The 21,183-nt window shown below is 36.1% G+C and overlaps 1 protein-coding gene across 5 annotated transcripts in view; it reads left to right on the plus strand.

Moving 5' to 3' along the window:
- LOC115454008 (NAD(+) hydrolase sarm1) overlaps positions 1–21,183 on the plus strand; it is an 81,199-nt gene that overhangs the window by 57,500 nt on the left and 2,516 nt on the right. For all 5 annotated transcript variants that reach the window (XM_030182753.2, XM_030182767.2, XM_030182760.2 and 2 more), the window contains 6 exons: positions 12,716–12,868; positions 16,048–16,238; positions 16,629–17,079; positions 18,436–18,681; positions 19,129–20,450; positions 20,623–20,858. In XM_030182753.2, coding sequence (XP_030038613.1) covers positions 12,716–12,868; positions 16,048–16,238; positions 16,629–17,079; positions 18,436–18,681; positions 19,129–20,450; positions 20,623–20,858 — 2,599 coding nt within the window. The remainder of the gene's footprint in view (positions 1–12,715; positions 12,869–16,047; positions 16,239–16,628; positions 17,080–18,435; positions 18,682–19,128; positions 20,451–20,622; positions 20,859–21,183) is intronic.

Raw genomic sequence — 21,183 nt, forward strand, 5'->3', positions numbered from 1 at the left:
TACTATATAAATTAAACAGGTGTGTCTAGTCTTTTATTTTATTAACTGAAAAGATTTTAAAAAATCTTTTATTGGTATCATATCTACACAGTTGCAATATCAGAGACATTGTTGGCGTAAATTGATATTAAAATATGTTCATCAGGTAAAAACATATAGAAAAATATAGAAAGTAGGTAGAAGAAATAACTTGTTAATCCGATGCTAATATAATAATATCATCTCTACCAATATCAAATGCAATTTATGCATTAATTTGAAAAAGTCTGATGATAAAAATATATATGCGCGAACAATTATAATCAGTCATATGACTATCTAGAATATGAATCTTAGAAATAATATTAATAGGATTTAAAATAGCTGATGACTTCTAATAACATAAAATTATTAGTGACTGAAGTCAATTTATTTGATAATCAAGGGGATTCCGCCACTAGAAAGGATCTCACAGCCCTCGCACCAAAGGTCGACATGACCATTTAGGGCAGCTGGAGACCCGCGTTGCCTACCATGTAAGGTTTGCACGAAAGGCTTATATGAAGTTAATAATAATATTATTAACTTTATTATAGAATGAAAGGCGCTAAGCTCAAACGCCGCCTACACACAGCAAGATCCTTGATTCCTAATCTTCGAGGAGAGATTATATACCTGTCATGTTTCAGGAAATTGAAGAAAAATTACAAAATGTTTGATTTGCTTCAGAAAATTTAACTCCCTTTTTAGTTGTTTTACAGTATTTTATATGAGAAAAGTATATTAACATTTATTTTCATGGTCCAGTGGGATGTAAAAAATGAACAAGTTCCTGTATTAATCGGCAAGACACACATAGTAAATATTTTCATTCTATACATTCCCATTAAAAGAGGTTACAAATTGCAACTAAAAACTCAACTTAAAGTTGCACCGTTGTATTTGATAGATCAGACGGCTAAAAACAGCGAGATAATTTTAAATTGCGGATACAGATTTCGCCCATATTCTTTATTAAATAGGCTTTTTAATATTGAAAATTGGTAAATAATAGCTATTATTATTAATTACGCAATAATAAAACATTTTTAGAACGTCTGATAATAATCATATTTAAAAACAAATTTACCGATAGTCAACTACGATAAATTACTTACCAGTAATGTATGGAGGTTTGCTCTGGATTTATTTAATAAACATATGCAATAATTACCAAGAGGTTTGGATCACATTCATTTATTTGTTCACTAGTTTTTCGATCTTATACTTTCCAGAATTTAAATGGAAAATCACAAACGAAAAACAACGCATAATATAATAAAATTTTCTAGATAATTTAAAATTAAAATATGTATCAACTGACGCTATTATCGCAGTCTTATTCGCTCTCCGTGATACCACACAATTTCAGTTAGCAACCGCGCTAGACATGTATTATCTGCGTTCCCATTACTTTTATTGATTCATATCTCGTATTATTCAAATGATTGTCTATTCGGTAACCATTACCTAAACGTAAACGCGTTTTGAATTCGTAACAATGTGTTTTAATAGTTATCAAATGATATTTTGAACGATATATTCATTAGCGTCTTAATTTTGTTCGCTTTTTAGCTAGAATGTTATAAAAAGTATATCTCACTACAATGCCATTGCGAAGTAGGTTTTTTTTTTATTCGTAAGGGTAATTTTCTTGATTAATGAGTGTCGCTTGGCTTTTATCCAGCACTATAATGCACACGTTCACCCAACGTAACATAATTAGTTTCAAAATTGGAAATGTACATTTTTGTTAAGCGACGGAAAGGTATAATTGTTCTGAAACTCATTATATTTTGTTTCTCCATGTTTGTTTCATACTTTTTATGATTTGAGAGATAGCGCATCCGTATTATTTATCTGAAATGTATTTTTTTTTTTACTTCAGATTTCATTATACTTGTACTTAATTATAATATTTACGTACGCATTATGACTAATTTACTATCATTACTCTTTTCTGTTGTAATTTTAGACAAGTCTTCTCGTATTTTGATTCTAAACTATACTAATTTGAACTCTTTCAATGTCGTCTTCAAGTCGTTTCAATCTTAGAAAAAGTAATTACAAGATGTTTATGTAACTGACGACGTTAATCACTGGATTAATTACGGAGACAGTTTTTTCTGGCAAATTAATAATGTCTATAATCTACAGTAATGACTTGAGTTAAAGCCCATCGTATTCATTAACTGTATAAGTTCTGAACTATAAGCACGGTAAAATAATATTATAGTAATATTCATGCAGGCTACACATTGTTCGTGTGCGCAAGCCGGCTTCGTCACAGAACAAACAAACATTCATGCGGTCGGCATACCACGTAAGGTACGTTTTCAGACACCATACCGTGTTTCATGGCTGGTAGTCACGTAGACAACCGTTATTTCATTAACATACTATTTATATAGTATCGGGTGTTATTTCTAAATCATAGTATCGGTCTAGTGCAGAGAGCGAAGTTTTATTGTATAACTCTCCGTTATTTATGAAAAAAGGCCAACTTTTATTGTTTAATGTTCTGTTATTTAAAAAAATGTGTCATCTATGGTTGATTTATTCAGGCCCCTTTTCTGGCGTCTTTTTTTAAAATTCGAACTTTCATTTTATTTCGCATACATTCTCAATTATTAATGGCGTGCACTAATTATTTTAAGTTTGCTATTGATTAGCCCTCCCTGGTCTAGTAGAAATGTCGTAAATATGTACAAAAATTAAACGTTTTTTGATTAAAATCAACAAAAAAAAATCATTTTTGAATTTTCTCAGCTATTTTTATTTGTTTATCTACGTGTCGTGTATATTTTAAAATAAATAGATAATATTGCTCGAGGATTTGTACGTAGTTAATGACATGTCGGCGAATAAAACGCATTGTATGTATAATAACATTTTGCGTTAAAGAAACCATAAAGCCTTCTTACTAGTTATTCCACGACAGTGTTTCCTTTTAAATAAAATGTAATTTGATGGATCAAATAGAGCTTTAAATCTTCCATGGAATGGGTACTTCCAGGAAAAACTTTAAAGATTAGTTTTTTAAATACAATATTAAATATTATATGCGTGAAAATCCACTGCAGTTTATAGTGTACCTGACTTTGAAACTTCATTTAAAGTTTTAAAACATACAATTAAGGAGAAACAAATTTTATATACAGCTCGTACTCGCACATAGCTGATAGCCTAGATGAATTTGGAACGGACTACCGAGACGAATGTCCGCGGGTTAAAAACCCAAGGGCACGCACCTCTGACTTTTCTATAATTATGTTATGTTTATTATAAATTATCACTTGCTTTTACAAGACTGAAAATATCGTGGGGAAACCTGCATACCAGAGTAGTTCTAATAGGAATTTTGAGGGTATGTGCATTCTGCCAAACGTACTAAGCCAGCGTGCTGAACTATGGCCTAATCCCTCTCAGTACTATAGGAGGCCTGTGCCCAGCGGTGGGCTATACAGGGCTGATATTATATATACTTCTATTATTCGTCACACATCAAACAGGATTTTCATATCCACATTACTCATCACCACAATCACATAACCAAATTACTTATCAAAATGTCATAACAACCAATGATGCCATAGCTATGTTATCGTCGATTACATGACTACATCCATTTTTTTTTTGCGAAATACTTACCAATGTGATATTTTATCATGAGCATCATCGACCGACCAAACTACTATGACTCATTCATACCTCGAAAGTAGTTTATCGCTTTCAGAACGAACACTACAACCGGCGGAATGTTGATTTTCATTATACGTAAATAAACAATTCCGGGTTTGAACATCGCTAATGTCATATAGATAAGATACATTATCAATCAATAAAGTTAAGTGCAATACGTAATTGCATTTAATAATTATTGATATAGTATCAAATATAAATAAAAGAAGAAATCTAAGCGCATGTAGGTCAAAAGTTTGGGTGGTGTGTGAAAGTTTGGGCGAACGAGCAGGATGTGGGCCTGAGTCATGCTTGACGGTTGTAATCAGCGCACGCGCAGGTAAAAACTACTATGCTAAATGCCGCGCCGGTGTATGTTGATAAGCAGCCACGTGAACCGACGCCCGCGATGACTCAACGCTCGAACATTTATTCTAATGATCTTATTGATTCTCTACTAATAACTGGACTACATAATAAAAGATTTTATAAAACATTGTTAAAAACGTCACAGTGAATAGTTTTGCGTAAAATGTAGATGATAATTATTTAGATACGGCAATTTATAAACCAAATTTTACATTTTTGTAGATTAAATGTTTATGTGGTGTTAATAGGTAGAATATTTTACTTCTAATAAGTATCATCAAATATTTAAAATTGACAGTGCGTATACTAAGACGCATCAGAATTTCTATTACGTCCTCATTTGTCAACAAATCATTTGAATTTACAACATTCTACCAGTCATAGTACCGTTCGTACGTTTTTATCACCACAATTACTATGAATGAAGCACATTTCGATATTCATGAACCGAATTAATACTTATGAATGGACTACTCATGCGGTTTAGTCATATCTCCGTGAAACAGTTACGTTATACGTAGAACTGCAACCACTTGATATGACTCAGTGCAACAAACAAAGTGCCTACTATTGTTTTTCTCTCCTTAAGCAGAAGTAATATTTCACGTCGGAACAAACCGCATTAACTTGCCAGAATTTTGAATATATCGGAAATTACCAGTTTGTCATTTTCCTCGTATAAAAACTTTTTAGAATAACGCCTTTTTAAAGAACATAATATTTATCTTTACATATTATAAAACAGAGTCTACACGCCGCGTCTGTATGTCTGCTCGCGATAAACTCAGAAACTGCCGAACGGTTTTTTATACGGTTTTCACTAATGGACAGAGTGATTCATGAGGAAGATTTGTGTTTATAATTCATTAAGGTTTTATACGAAAAAAACTAAGGCTTTGCTGTCCATGTGAAGTTGCGCGAGTCGCTAGTACTACACTTCGAATTCTCGGTCAATAAGGGTCAATAACCTGCCCTTGCATTAAAAAATTATCTTTATTCGATAATGTCTACTGAATGCAGAATTATGGAATTGAAGATTAAGACTGTTTCACAACATTATATGTTATTTTCACATAGGATTTTAATGGTAGGAATTATCTACCTTATTTATCACTATAAAAGATGATTTGAAACAAATGATTTTCGATTATAATGAGATTAGGTTTATTAGTTGCGATAAAAATATTCAATAATAAATTACGATTCGGTATTTAATCAAAACAAGTTATCAATTGATATAAAAATAGATTTCTTCCGTCCTGTTTATAAACGGATGTGCCATTCGTTGTCAAACATACTTTGGCGAACTTCATAAAATCAATCTTGCAACAACAATAAATACGGAAATAGGATTTATACTAGCAGGAAACGTTGATATGATAAGACAATGATAAAGTATTGACGAGAGAAGACCCAGATAATATACTACGTAAAAATAAACAGACTTAGTGACAGAGCCTTATCGTTTTATATTAATATAAGTATTAATATAAAACGAAATGAATGCAATAATTCTACTCACGAATATTTTATTTCATAACGGGGTCGGTCGTGTTCTGCCTATCTAACATGGGTGGTTGGAGTGTAATCTTCATAATCCAAATATCCTTATTCTACCATTAAATGTATATTCTAACTTGTATATACATATATTATGAAGACAAGCTGTCTCATAATAATGTACATTTATATTTGATGTTACATAAAGATGAATAGTTGTTATGAGTCATTAAATTAGTAAACATTTAATTCGCTACATCTAATACTAATCATGTAGGTACGGCACAATAATGTTTTATGTTAGCAACCTCAACGATTTGTGTTGTGAGTCAGATCTTGTTTGAGTTTGCAGCTTTTGAGAAATTATTGACCGAATGAGAAGAATGAGACCGAATGTTTCTACATACAATCATCCTTTGTTTAGTACAATACTTTGGCATTTTAAAAAGTACGTAGCTGAAATTGTAAGTATTTAAACACATACTTGTCTACGATAGACACGAGCCTATATTGTAAGTTTCTCGGAATTGTAGTTCAATAAATACCTATTTAGCAATTCTAATTTATCAGCAACGTCAATATATACCCATAATTAACAAGCGAATCTGCGTGGCTAAGAAAAACACATAAAACTTTGACGTGGGCGTATCAAAGTGTCTCAACTGGTATTAATGATATTTCAATGGACCCGACACTATCAACTAATGGGAACATAAAACATTTTTAAGATTCCAGTGATTCTTGATAATGAGTGTATTTCTATCGAAATTTCGATAATAAATTATTTTCTGTCATCATACGATGAACGAAGTCGATATTTGAAAGGATATCAGATATGTTCATTTAATTACCCGCGCCGATGATTCGCTGTGGAGTATCGGGCTGACATTGAAAGGTTGTTGACTTGTACGACACGGCGGCGCGGTGGCGAGTCTCCCTTCCCTTGCTGAGTGCTTTTTATAATATTTTCTTTAAGTATTATATCTATAATGTAACCAGAGTGTTCACTCGTGTGTTCCATTGTTCCTGTTGTGTCTGACGGAGGACACAGGAAGTCAAGTTGTTACGGACATGCACATCACTTTGAAGCTCCGTCTTACATTTAACTGTGCTAAAAATACACTTCCTATTTCATTCGTAAATACATTTATTCAAATTTAAACGTACCATTTAAAAAAATATATGAAGTTTTTTTTCTTTCATGTTCCCGAACTACCCAACTTAAGTCTAACTTAACCTGTCAAAAGCTTCATAGAGTTTCTCACAGCGAAAATGTGCCGGCAAATCTGCATACTGCACCAACCCGTAATGTTTGATCTTGTCCTTTCATGAGAACTAATTGATAAGATCGGAAATAATCGGAATATCTCATGAGAGCAGTCCATGAGGCGGATACAAAGTTCCGTGGGTGGAGCTCCGCCGCCCCGCGCCGCACTCGGCTCGCCATTCTAATTAGCCCATTGTGGTCGCCAGTTAAAGTTTGCTTGCGGCCGGCAGTCACGCCGGAACCGCTGCCACAGTGACACGTACCGCGAGCCGCCTGCCCGTACACCACACGCGACTGTGATGACGATAAGTGATCGACAGTGCTCTCTATTGATAACAGACAAGTTTATCTCTTCGCGGTAATACAACATGTGGACGCGACTGGCGAACAGACGTTTTACTTGTACGTGTTAAAAGTTTTACTTGTTGGCGCAGTACAAGGTAAAGCCATTATAATCTACTCGTATACTGCTAAAACTGGGACCATTGTACCACTATCGGCGGTTATTGCAAATCTATATCGCAAGCAAATATGCGGTTTAGCTTTGATTGGCCTATAGTTTCTTTAGGGCTTTCGTTTTTTACTGTCCATCCAAGGAACACACTAGAAAATTAACATAAAACCTTCAATTACAATTGTAAATGGCCCTTGATTTTTGCCAAGGTACACATAGCGACTAGAAGTATTCGCCTGACTGATAAATATTTAATTACCCACATTCATGAATGGAAATGTTGTTTCCATCGAATAGTTCGCATACATTTTCTTTGTTATGTAATGTAAAGTTTGGTTCAAAGTTAGAGGACGACAGTAATTAATATGACAAAAAAATAAACATATACTTAGTTTTTATATTTTTATTATCAATACTAATTTTCATTAAAGAAAATAAAATTACAATATGATATACGTATTCTTTGGTATCTCTCAGTCGTTGTTTGTAATGATAGGTAGGTATATTGTCATTGTACGAAATATGTACTTATTTTTCTTATCTTGTAATATTAAGCAAAAATCTGGTTTGAAGTTTTTTCTTATCTGTTTTTATACAATTATCATCTCTTCCTGTATGAACGTTAGTTACTAGCAACTCGTTTTGTAGAGTATCAATTTTATAGAGTCATAAAACCAAAGAGTCGATATAATTTACTAATCACGTCTGAACCGAAGTTATAATGTCATGTTATAAATGGGTTTATTGGTGCTATTGATGTTCCGAAGATTTTATCAAGCAACACAACTGCGCATGCAAATCGTCTCACGAGTTATGTAAGACTGCCATTAGTTTCCCGTGGCACGTCACATGTGAAATAATTGTTCAAGCGAAACTGACCTTCGTTAATGCCGCTCGACGGCTCGTCGAAGGAACGCGCGACGAATGCTGCAGTGTTCCGCATCTTGCATTAAGGTGCATTTTCTATAAATCCACACAGAAACTGAACGATAATAGAATAACATATAAGACCTACAGTAAAACCGGCTACGGTTGCGAGAAAATAAAATCAATTTGAAAATGCAGAACAGTTAACCGTGAAAGCAGTTCTTAGAAGTGGACACAGTGTATTGACGTGAATAGAATAGCCACTGCAGTATTATTATCCTTCTCATTAATTTCGATTTATGTCATGGAGCTACCGAGTTTTGTTTGCATGACAAGTCCAACGGGTTTTACTTACTTATCTACATAATGTGAACGAGGAAAAGCTAATTGTGTTTCATTGTACAATAATATTTTAAAATAATTGCACGCTTTCGATAACATTTAGATCACGTTGGTTAAATTCCATATAATGTAAGTACATAGTTTATAAATAGAATACTTGAATGGTATTTTTACATCATTAATGGCTTGACAGAATTCATCTAAATTAAGATCAACAGTTTTAAATTGTGATCTATTTTGGTCGCGGACATTGCATGTCGTCTTACTGATCGCTCTGTCGAGCATAAATTCAAAGCACGTTACAAATAAATATTGTTGATACATCGGGTTTTTCTTACATGGTTTTCCTACGTTTGCTCGAACCGCATAGTACCTATGTAAATTGAGTTAATAACAGTTGCCTTTAGTAGTCAAATGGATTTATAATGTCAATTGCTTACATATAGATGGTGATTATTATAGCATACGATATAGCTATCGTTTTAAAACTCAAGTCGATTTGTCCTAGTTTTCTATTAAAACTATTAGCATATCTAATGATGAAAATGTATAAGTATTTAGATTGTTCCTTGTAGTTGATGATGTTTTAAAAATAGGACTTAATTCTTTCGCTCTACTAAATAGATGCCACAATAAAACAAATTATCGGATTTTTTTAAGTATAAATAAAAAGTAATTAATCTTTCAACTATCTAATTACACAACGCTTGACTTCATTGAATTCCTTCGTAAAAAATACTTTTTAACATAATAAAATACTAACATACCGATGTCCGCTCTTCGACACTCTGGAAGCAGTTAGAAAGTACCCAGAAATGTCAGTAACACTCAGTCTGCTACATGACAGTACGCCGAACATGCGTGTCACATAAAAACAATATTCATGAAGGCAGTTGTACGTAGTACAAAAATCCACGACTGTCTCATATCGCCATGTTTATCAGCATTGAAAAAGCAGACATTATAGACTTTACAATATTAGTGCTTATGTTTTTTAACAAATTTCTAGACGTGACTTATTTATTTTCGTATCCTCTAGTATAACCTTCGGATATTCTTTACCTTTTTGTCTGCCTACAACCTGGCGTCTCAGGGAAACACATTTTTACGACGATGTTGCAGAAAATATTCTTGATACTCTACCTCTTTTGCCTGCTTGCAATCTGAATTGCAAATTGCTTGAAGCGCGAATTATAAAGAATTTTACCATATTTTTGCGTTCGGCCATTTGATGTCAACCCATGTAGGATAATATAGTCTCTCCCTTAATTTACACATAATTCAGATTATCTTATTAGCTAAAAACTGTGTCTTATATATTTTTAAACTATATAATTTGTATTTATCACCATCCCCAGCAGCGTTTACGTGGCAAACAAATAGAGTCCAATAAACTAAAGTAAGTAAGTGTTTTGTTTAAATATTACAACCAAAAATAACGTTCAATAAGGATAAATGCGATGAAGTACACAGAATAGAAAACAAAACATATATAAATGTAAATGTATAAGCATATACGAATACACATAAATAAACAAACAACATAATTCTATAAAGGAAATTTATAATAATAAAAATATAAACTTATTTTATACCTAAGCATTGTAATAGAGTAATGTCCTTATATTAACAATAATAATTACATAATTTCCTTTTTTACAATAAATAGGTAAAATGTAAACTCTATGGCACACACTTTGACTTTTCTAAAGTTATGTGTGCATTATTTGTGTAATATTGCTTGTTTTAACGGTGAAAGAAGACATGGCGAGGAAACCTGCATACTCGAGCAATTTTCTAAGAATTTTCAATTTAAGAGAAGTCTGCCAATCCGCACTAAGCCAGCGTGGTGGGCTAAGGCCTAATCCCTCTCAATAGTAGAGGAGACCCGTGCCCAGCAGTGGGACAGTATATAATACAGTGCTGGTATAGGTAAACATGTGCAAGTCTCTACAAATAAACAAATAAAGGAATAGTGGCCTATTTGGAATATATTATTAATTAAAATGTTTTTGACCCCATATAAAAATTAATAATCAACCAAGCTATAATAAAACAAATTTCGGATGTCATTTCATTTAATGTCAATTAATAGTTAGCTCTTTATTAAATAGTGTCAGAAACCACATATATTTTAGTTACATCGTTTATTTTATAGGAAATAATAAGTTTTTAAACGTACCATCAGGGATTTGCAAACTATATTCAGACAGACACATACGCATAGCATTAATATTACGTAAGTTGCAAAGATGTCATTCAATCTGCAGTTTCTAAGAACTCTACATAATACTGAAAAAATACATTGATTTTAAATTATTCGCAGTTCGTGTAATGACTAATTTCATTATTATATTTAATAGCCAATAGTATTTTTTTTATTCTTTTGAATATCGAGACGAGCTTGCCGTTCGCCTGATGGTAAGCGATACGACCGCCCATGAAGTATTGTTTGGTATTCCACTGCTCTCGCCATCCTGAGAATGAGATGTTAAGTCTTATGTTCAGCAGTTACGCTGGCTACAATATCCTTCAAATCACAACAGATACTACACACTGTTGCTTGGCAGCAGAAATAGACATTGCGGTGATACCTACCCACGCGGACTCTCACATATGAGAGATCTACCACCAGTATTTAAGTAATTCTGTGATGAAAATGCAATATAGCAGAACCTTGCGTACCTGTTCGGCCAGTGATATACGAAATATTATCAGCGGTTATCAGCACGCGTGACAACCTACCTTTATCTGTGTTTGTCATTGTTTAATTACGATGTACAATACATATCCTGTGACGTGAATGTGACACTTGAAATCTGTGATGTAATTGCTAATTGCGTAATCGTTTTGTCGAAGCCTACTTATTAACCGAGTTCTCTGAACGTAATCTCTGGAACTGTGACGAAATTTCTGCGAACTATGACTCACTGTCGAGTGTCAGATCATGGATCACCCTGTTACGTAGTCGTATATGATTCGCGTCTTTTGCGCTTGATTACTCATACCGACATCTCCGCTTATCAATGAAGTAATGGAGAGATATATAACTCGGTTCAAAGAAAAACAAACCGCCTGAACACATAAAAATATTTAATCAAGCTGTTATAAAATAACTCTATTTTTTTCATTTACTCAGAATTAAATTAGGAATATATTTTTTTTAGTATATCTAATATTGCGAAATAATTATCGCTATTGCGAATGTATGTATATAAAAAAAATGCATATGATAAATACCGAGTGATCGTGATGTGTTGATGACGCCGCGGTGGTCGGCGCGCCCATGACATCACCACCATCCGCGTCAACGCGCGTCATCCGACGCGAATCTTCAACTGTTTCTCCGTAGATAGGTTAATCATCGCGATGTCATGCGGACCAATCAAAACATGATTATTAAATGTGAACATTATGCAAGATATTCAATAATAGCTATAAATGGAGATGTTTGATCACGGCGGTCCTAATATTTAACCATTACGTAACTTACCTGTTACTAATTCGAGAGTACAAAGTTGAATTGTTGTGAGAACTATTTTCTCACAACTCATTTTATTGCGAGTGAAGATTGAGAAGGATCGTTGACGGACACTGGACAGTGTTCGGTGTTGTATACTGTGGTGCGGGTAGATTGGCATGGCTCACTATTCACAGCGCGGATGTTCCGTAGGCGGGCCTATCATTATGCGACGAGCGTGTCTTTGCGTTCGACACTCGAATGCGTGAGCTGAGTTTCTGATTGATAATGCCACTCTGTTACCGGACTCTCCGATGACTCACAGTTTGATATTATGCTGTAAATCGTTCCTATGACCCTATTCAACGAGTTCAATATGTGCAACCCACTGTCCTTGTGCCGAATTCGCAATAGTTATAGAATTCCCGGTATCGCGATAAAGCGGGACAACACACAATAAACCTGTCCACGTACTAGACAACGCTCTCAGAATAGGCACGTTATCATAAAGATCTCAGTGCAACCGGTCAAACGAAACGGAGATCTAGTGGCGCACTAATTAAGAGATCCCATGTCGATGGGCTATAAAGATAAACCTCCAATCACAATGCGCGTCCTTGCACGCCATTCTAAATATCAAAAGGCCAACGGTCAGTTTACAGTTACAGATTTTCCGTTTGTTTTTTTTTTAACGTAGTTATTATTAATAGCTATATCTAATTAAGCACTATTATAAAATTTTTATCGCTTGTTACAGATACCCGAATTCTCCCTCGATGGAAGCAACAGTTTGAAACATAACGGTAGCGCCAAGGATTTAGCGTCCGTCATGGAGAACTTAAAGAAGGGCAGTCTGGTGTCTCGCCAGAACCAGCTCAATACACAAGTCACCAGCTCCTCTACACAACAGGTAACTGCCACTAAGCAATTAATCGCCACCCAATTTGGCCCAATTTAGTAATGTATGGGAGAGAGCGCCAATATCTTTATAATAATTTGGCAAAACACCAATACCTAATTATTAAACAATCATTCCTAACAATTATATAAATATATCAACTCATTAACGAGCCAATTTTTTATTTGACAGCTGCTCAGGATGACACGTAATGCTCTAAGAACGTACCCTACCATTATACGTATTGATACGTTCCTTGTTTACTCTTAGTGACTACGTTTCTCTATGATTAGAAAGTGTATCAGACGATGCATTAGTAGGGCATGTTTTTTAAAATGTTGATTACGATGGTGTATATTCAGAATAATCAAGCAGCAGTTTATGTTTAAATATAGACTCGATTATTTCGGCTCCGGCGTCGGTTCATAAAATGGCGTGTTTATTTTGAATTCGCCCAACGCGAGTAAAATAAAACTTGAACACAAATGGGGGCTCAGTGGCGCACATTACATGGTATCTATTGTAGGGGCCAGTGATGGGAACGACACATATAACCATTACAATCAAAATTGCAAACATTGTCTTATATACGACCGGTAATATTTGTACGTTAAGACCTTTTTGCTGTATAATCTTAATCAATTTTAAAAGCATAATATCCGATACTGTATTCTAAACAATCTACCTATACTTGGTGGGATGTACGTTGTTTCCAGGTAATACTAAAGTCACCTTCATCGACCGCCAAACTTAAAGAACGTATATTACAAACTTAATTGATTGTTAGGTATTAGTTACGTATGTAACATACAGATGCAATTTAGATTAAATTAAGTAGATAATGTTGTTAGTAAATAGATCGTTATATTTAAGAAAGCAACCACCTTTTTAATAGATTTGACAATTTTTGTATAATATTGATACCGCGTTGAATTTGTAAGATATTGTTGCAGTTGACTGCCTAGGTGGCGTAGAGGTCCTGAGTTCGAATCCCAGGTCGGGCAAAGTGATATTTGGGTTTTTCTGCTCAGTATCAGCCCGGAGTCGGGAATTTGTGCCCGATCGCCCCTATCACATCATGAGACGGTACACACTTGGCGATAAGTGGGTGCCCTAGTTGCGCCTCTGCATACCCCTTCGGAGATAAATGCGAGTTACGCTGGGTTTGTGCCTAGAAATGTTTTACACGCGGAGTATTTTAGTATTTATTGTAGACAATAATTAATACAGCCAGACCGGAAACAAATTTATCTATATTATTAACTATTTCATTTTCAATACAATTTAAAGTCACAGGAACTAGGTATAATAGTTATAAATTACTTTTTGGACGAATGTGATTAGGATTTGGACGAATCTGATGCTACAAAGAGAAAATTCAGTTACAAGTTAAAAAACATGAATAAAATGCTTTATTGTTATTCTTTACTTTTTGTTTAAAATTTCTATTGATTCTAGGATAACTAAATTCTAAAATAAAGAGGTAACTAACTACTTCAATAACACGTATCACATTTTTTTAATTGCACCGTAAAAATGCATACAGGGTCATTTTTACATTGCTTTACTAAATAAAACCACATAGTGGTCCTTACGTCTCCTAACATTATGCTAAATACCACCCATGAATAAATAATATTTTCGATAATAAACCAATGTTATAGTTTACGGATTTTTTAATAATTTTGCAGTTTAGTCCGAATATAGTGTGTGCGGGTCAGTGTATTTCTGACTGAACCTATGATGTTGCCGTCCCGCCAAATTTTATTCGATAGTAGTGGCTTTAGGGCATGTAAAATTAAAACTACTTTTAATTTATATTTATTTTGCTCTAAATTGTAAAACATGGTTTCAATAACTTATGATAAAGTGATGTTTTCAAGAAAGAAACCATATACTTGTATATGGTATTATTTATTAACGCAATATTAATGAGCCTGTATACAACAACATATGACAATAGTTTTTATTTACATTTATCTTGTAAACTCTACTTTGATAAGTTTTAGTTAAAGTCGTGAACAGAGATCTCACCACAAAAAATTTAATAAAATATTGCAGGTCGACCTGAATGAGTGCGAGGAAAAATACACTTACAAGTTTAGTTCTCGACTCTCTAAATTATGCAAACATGTGCCCTAAATAATAGGGCACAAAAATATGCTCAAAACTTCTATCAAACTGATACATATATTTTACTAACAGTGTAGTCTATAATATATTTCATAGCAACATAAAATTATTAAAACTCGCATCAATAATATTCAGAAAAACTGTACAAACCTGTGATTTGTTGTCAGAAGTAGTGAACGAGCATAAACTGACATAAACTCTAGTACTGGCGCCTGGCCAGAACCAAAGTGACATGTCGTAACGTAGGACGCAAGCGTTACCGTACACGCTTACGATCAAATTGTATGTAAGTTTTAGAAACTAACACAGTATGTACAAAAGCCGAAGTTGAATAGTCCGTCTTAATTGCACAACAATTGGAGGATTGTTCCCGAAAGTAGATACGTGACGCCCACCGTGTGTAAATGCCGGCTGTCACCCACGCTTCAACCTCAGACAAATATTGTTAACGGGCACGCAGCATTGAGAATCCATCAGGTTTTGGCCGCTCGGTTCAAGGCCATAATCTGTTGCATCCCGCCCGCCCACATCGGCTGATTCATTTCGTTACGCTTCTCAATTACGTCTGATGGCATACGTCTGATGGCATATTTTACAACATATTTTTTAATATTATTTATTATTCATAATCATAGGTGATTTGACATAATGCCATATAAAAAAACTATAAATATGACTCGAACTAAATTATGTCAGACATTTATATCAAAACGCTCTCAGTAGGCTGACGAGTGAAAATATATTTCATTACAAATGTAATTTTAGAACTTTGTTATTTTTATATTCCTATTTTGCATTGCGCTAGCTTTATTTACCTCGGCGGAGTAGGTGCGCCAACACGCGTGACGCCCGCTCTCTCAAACTTCACTACCATTGGCACTGAACTGTTCTCACACTTCTAGTCTAGATAATGAATTTAGACGTATAATACGTACACAAAGTATTAGTGCGCTTTTGAATATTTTCCCAGCAAGGCAAATGTTTTAAATAAGTTGAGATAAAATTTGTGAACAATTACGTTTTGTGTGATGTTCTATGTTTTTTTTTTTTGTTATCAGATGGTTTCCAGCACGACATCGAGCAGCACAGCTTCAAGCCAACGTTTGCAGAGCTCATCGCAGCGACTGCAACACATGACAGCTTCAGAAATGAAGGCCAGCTCTATGAAGTCCGATCTTTCAGAGCTGAAAAGCTCTATTTCGGAAATGAAGAATTTGAGCAGTTCAGCAGCTAAGAACTTCGGACAACGGTTAGTCATAACACTCAAACCGACCTCACCCATCACATTTTTACAAAATCAGTCACTCCTTACATAACACGTACATGTGTGCCAATGCTTTGTTTCATGTTTGGTCAATGGGCGTTAAGATAACACAGACAGCTTCTTAAGAACATTAAAGATGCTTTTGCCATTAGCCACAGTCCGATAGGAGCAAGCTCACCTGAGCGACCTTGGCTCTCGGCCAATTCCCACCCGCTGGTTTTCAGCTCTGTGTTTGCAGTAGCACGCCGACAAACAATAGAAACGCTACGTTTCCGCGGCATCTGTGTTTTACTTACTAAATTATATTACTTTCGATTTCTCCTCCGCAACAGTTAAACAAGTGCTAATAGTGAAGTGTGGTTTTTTCGTTTCCAGACTAAGAAGTTCAATGGAAAACATAGTTGATCAAGATGATTTGGGTGAACGGCATTTGCCCGATATTCGGGATCTCAGTGAAATGGGCGATATTGGTGACATGGGTGATATGGGAGAACTCCAAAACGATGGTCCACTAGTTACGTTCCCCGAGTCTGACACGCCACCTCCCGTCACAGAAAAACCATCATTATTAGCTGGTAACACAGTGGCAGTGGGTTCAAGCGCCGCCAACGAACTGAAGTACAGTGCTGCTAGGGTGACATCTGCTAGCTCGACGCGTGTTGTGGCCGACGGATACAGTGCATCCCGATCGGCCGCTAACAGCGCGAGGATGCGCCGCCTGCAACACGGTGACCTGCAATACGCCGAGAGGAGCGCTGCAGGAGCTTCGCACAGAATGCTGCAAGCGGAAGGACTCACTGCCGAACAAAACGCCGCCTATTTACAAGTAAGCATTTTAAAACTAATTATAATTTGTATATTTTGTACAAATTTAATTTATAAAACTTTTTGCTCAATAATTTACTACAAGAAAAACATTTTGGTTTTCTCCGGGACTATCGAATATGTTTTTACGACGCTACACTACTTCTAAATGTATTGAAACAGCGGCGGTGTCGTTGACATATAACATTTTATTGTAATGATATGCATTTTGTTGTAATAAAAAAGTATGGAACAAAATTTTCTTCGTACATCGTGTGACTGCAAGGTCGGTGGAGCCAGAAAGGCGCGCCGAAGGACATGACCTCGCACGAATGCGACCGATCGATACCCCTGAGCGGCGCGTCTACATTCACGTACCGCGCAGTGCTGTAGGATTTCTTGCCTTGATAACACTCGAGCCATTGACTACCGTTCACGTATTCGTAAACACGCGATAGCCGTGTCATTCGAAAGGGCAACATGGTAGCACGCATTATCGCATGGACCGGCAGGATGCTGCGTCGCGGAGGATCGCCTGGGGCGGTGAGCTCATTTATCTAGAAGCGCTTATCGCGGCACGAGCTGAACCATGCTTGTCTCAGTCAGTGTTTGACCGTCGTGCGCGCCAGCACACGCGGAAGTCAATTATTGCGCGTGCGCGCAAGAGTACACGAATAGTCGGCTTTAAATTTAGACACGGAATGTCCGCGGGAGGGGGGTCCGCCCCGTGGCCCGTGCACCGTGGCGTCCTGTCGCGCTTTCCTCCGTACCCGGAGAATCCTTCGGTGAGAGTTCATTTCTTCGGAAAATTTCCCGGGCGACCTTCACGACACGTGACGTCTGTACACAAACTTTAAAATTATCTTAGAAAGCCCACGGGTTTCGTGCGTTTGGCCTATATCCAATAGGAGCGACAAGGACGTACAACTCGAATCATGACGTTGTCATGAAATGTTGTTGAATATAAAAGTGATTTTTATTCCGGGACAAACGTGCGGTGAATTTCATTCGAGTAACTATGTCTTCGAAACGACGTGCAAGACCTAAATTGCGTATCGTCATTGCCGTAACTATCAAATATTTACTTTGTGAATCATTCTGTGAAACCTTGTGGTGCTGTATTCTCTAAATATAACAGTGATTTAAGTGATAATAAGGTCATATTTTAGGAAAATTTAATAAACGGTTGTGATAACACTTACTTCGCGAAAGTTATCTTAAATGATAACGAGGTTATAACTTACCAACAGTTACATAAAAATCGCGAATCAAAGCAGGCATAAATTGGGTTTAGAGTTTATTAAACACGCGTTAAGTAAAGTTCCGTTATCCACTTTAATTAGAGAATAAATAGTAAGTTTTTTTCGTGTAATTTTAGGAACAGCGGTCGCTCAAGGCTGGAGAAGTGACGGCACAGGAAGCGAACAATATGTCTGCGTCCAGTTCCAGGCTTCAAACAGAAGCGTTTAGCGCTGAGAAGAAAGCCATGGCTTCGGCTCAAGCGCGCCAAACTGTCACGTCCAGTGGCATGTACACCCACAAGGAACACTCCTCAGTGGCACAATCAAATATGACAATCTCAAGCAAAAACCTATCTACCAAATCTACACTACTCTCTTCACAGGTAACTATATTTTTACTTATTTAATGTATAAAAAGTGCCTTTATAAAAGTAAATTCTGGAGGAAGTAGGATCAACAAACAATAAATTACGTATGCGGAAATATTAAACGTGTGCTAACCAGCACTTGTTAATAGGTTGTTTACAATCGTGGTAAATTTAAAACGTTCTTTAGCAAAAGGCTAGTAAATAATTTGGTAGATCGTCTGATAGTAGATAATAATCATTGCTGCGCACAATACCAGAAGAACCGTAAGTGCAACCTTCGTGAAAATATTTTCTTATAGTTTGATGGTAGAGTGAATGTAATGTAGGCCACCGGCAATCCCACTTACTGCAGTGCAGAGGTACCACCTCGCTCGGGTATGACCACTCACGCTACGGTCAAAACCAAATACAACAAGGTTTTAAGATTGAAACATTTCTTTATATTCCTATTTCATTTTTCAGATGAGCCAGTTACTCAACGGTACAATCAAGCCGGGCGACGAAGATCTTACTAATTTAAGTTTTGATGATTTAGACAAGCTTAATGCAAATTCAAACCAAAAAGATGTAGACATGGCAATACAAAAATATTCATCACGAATGAACGCCTTCATAACTTCCATTAAAAATAATCAAATTGACATGAAAAATGCGTCCGTTCATTTTAACAAATTGAATGAAATGTTAAGGAGAGCGTGGGCCGTGCCCACGTACGGACATGAGCTAGGCTATTCCCTTTGCAACACACTAAGGGCGTCCGGCGGGCTGGATATTTTGATGGCAAACTGCCTGGAGTCCAGTAATCCAGAGTTACAGTTTTCTTCAGCAAAACTTCTCGAACAATGCCTCACGACTGAAAATAGAGCGCACGTGGTACAAAACGGTCTGGAAAAAGTTGTTAATGTAGCCTGTGTTTGTACGAAACATGCAAATTCAGTGGATCATTCTCGAGTTGGCACTGGAATTTTGGAACATCTATTCAAACACAGTGAAAGTACCTGCGGCGACGTGATCAAACTTGGAGGCTTAGACGCTGTTCTATTTGAATGTAGAAAGAACGACGTGGAAACGTTGAGGCATTGTGCTACAGCGCTTGCTAACTTATCATTGTATGGTGGAGCTGAAAACCAAGAAGCCATGATTAAGAGGAAAGTACCTATGTGGTTATTCCCTCTGGCTTTCCATAACGACGACAACATTAAGTACTACGCCTGCTTGGCAATCGCTGTTTTAGTTGCAAACAAAGAAATTGAAGCTGCCGTGCTCAAATCTGGTACTTTAGATTTAGTAGAGCCGTTCGTAACGTCGCATAATCCTTCGGAATTTGCGCGATCAAATCTCGCACATGCTCACGGTCAGAGCAAGAACTGGTTGAAGAGATTAGTTCCAGTTTTAAGTTCAAAAAGAGAGGAAGCCAGAAATCTCGCCGCTTTCCATTTCTGTATGGAGGCTGGTATCAAAAAGCAACAAGGCAACACCGAAATCTTCAGGGAAATAGGAGCTATAGAATCTCTGAAGAAAGTAGCGAGTTGTCCAAACGCCGTGGCATCCAAGTATGCCGCTCAAGCGCTACGGCTTATCGGCGAAGAGGTGCCCCACAAACTGTCACAACAGGTTCCACTGTGGTCCATTGAAGATGTACGCGAGTGGGTTAAGCAAATAGGCTTCTCCGAATACGCAAACAACTTTTACGAGAGTAGAGTTGATGGAGATTTACTACTGCAGATAACCGAAACAAACTTGAAGGAAGACATCGGTTTACAAAATGGAATCAAACGAAAAAGGTAACAAAATAATATATTATAATAATTAACTTGTGCCAAATTAATGCTAAATATGATATTCAGTGGATAACTTGAAATGGTTTCCATCATAATCTAAATTATTTTAAACTGTGTCACGTGAAATACTCATTAATTTGGAATTCTATTAAATAATATTTGTGTTAACTTCCAGATTCACGCGAGAACTTCAGCAACTAAAGAAAATGGCGGATTACTCATCGCGCGACACTGGTAGTTTGAATGAGTTCTTGCAGAGCATCGGACCAGAATACACCATCTACACATACTCCATGCTAAACGCGGGCGTGGACAAGGAATCTATTCGTGGCCTCAGCGACGAACAACTGGACACCGAGTGCCATATCACTAATAGCATACATAGGTTACGGATCTTAAATGCTATTAGAGGTGAGATAGCAATCAAATATTTAAAGGACGATTAGATTATGTATAATGTATTATGTAATTGGCGTTCCATGACAAAATTCTGTACTTAATGTTGTTAGCTGATATATATATAAAGAATCTTAAATCAGAACCCATGTTTCAGTAAACTCATGCATGCCACCTATTTTAGTTTTTATTACGCGGAAATGTAAACATGCGTACTAGCATGAATGATTTATAGCTAAATGGAGGCAAAAGTAAATTAATATCTAAATATAAAACTCCACTAAAACTCGAGTTAGCTTGGCACCGAAATATAGACCAAGAAATTTTATCGATATTCTGT

The sequence above is a fragment of the Manduca sexta genome, chromosome 17, assembly GCF_014839805.1.
Source record: "Manduca sexta isolate Smith_Timp_Sample1 chromosome 17, JHU_Msex_v1.0, whole genome shotgun sequence".
NCBI lineage: Eukaryota > Metazoa > Arthropoda > Insecta > Lepidoptera > Sphingidae > Manduca > Manduca sexta.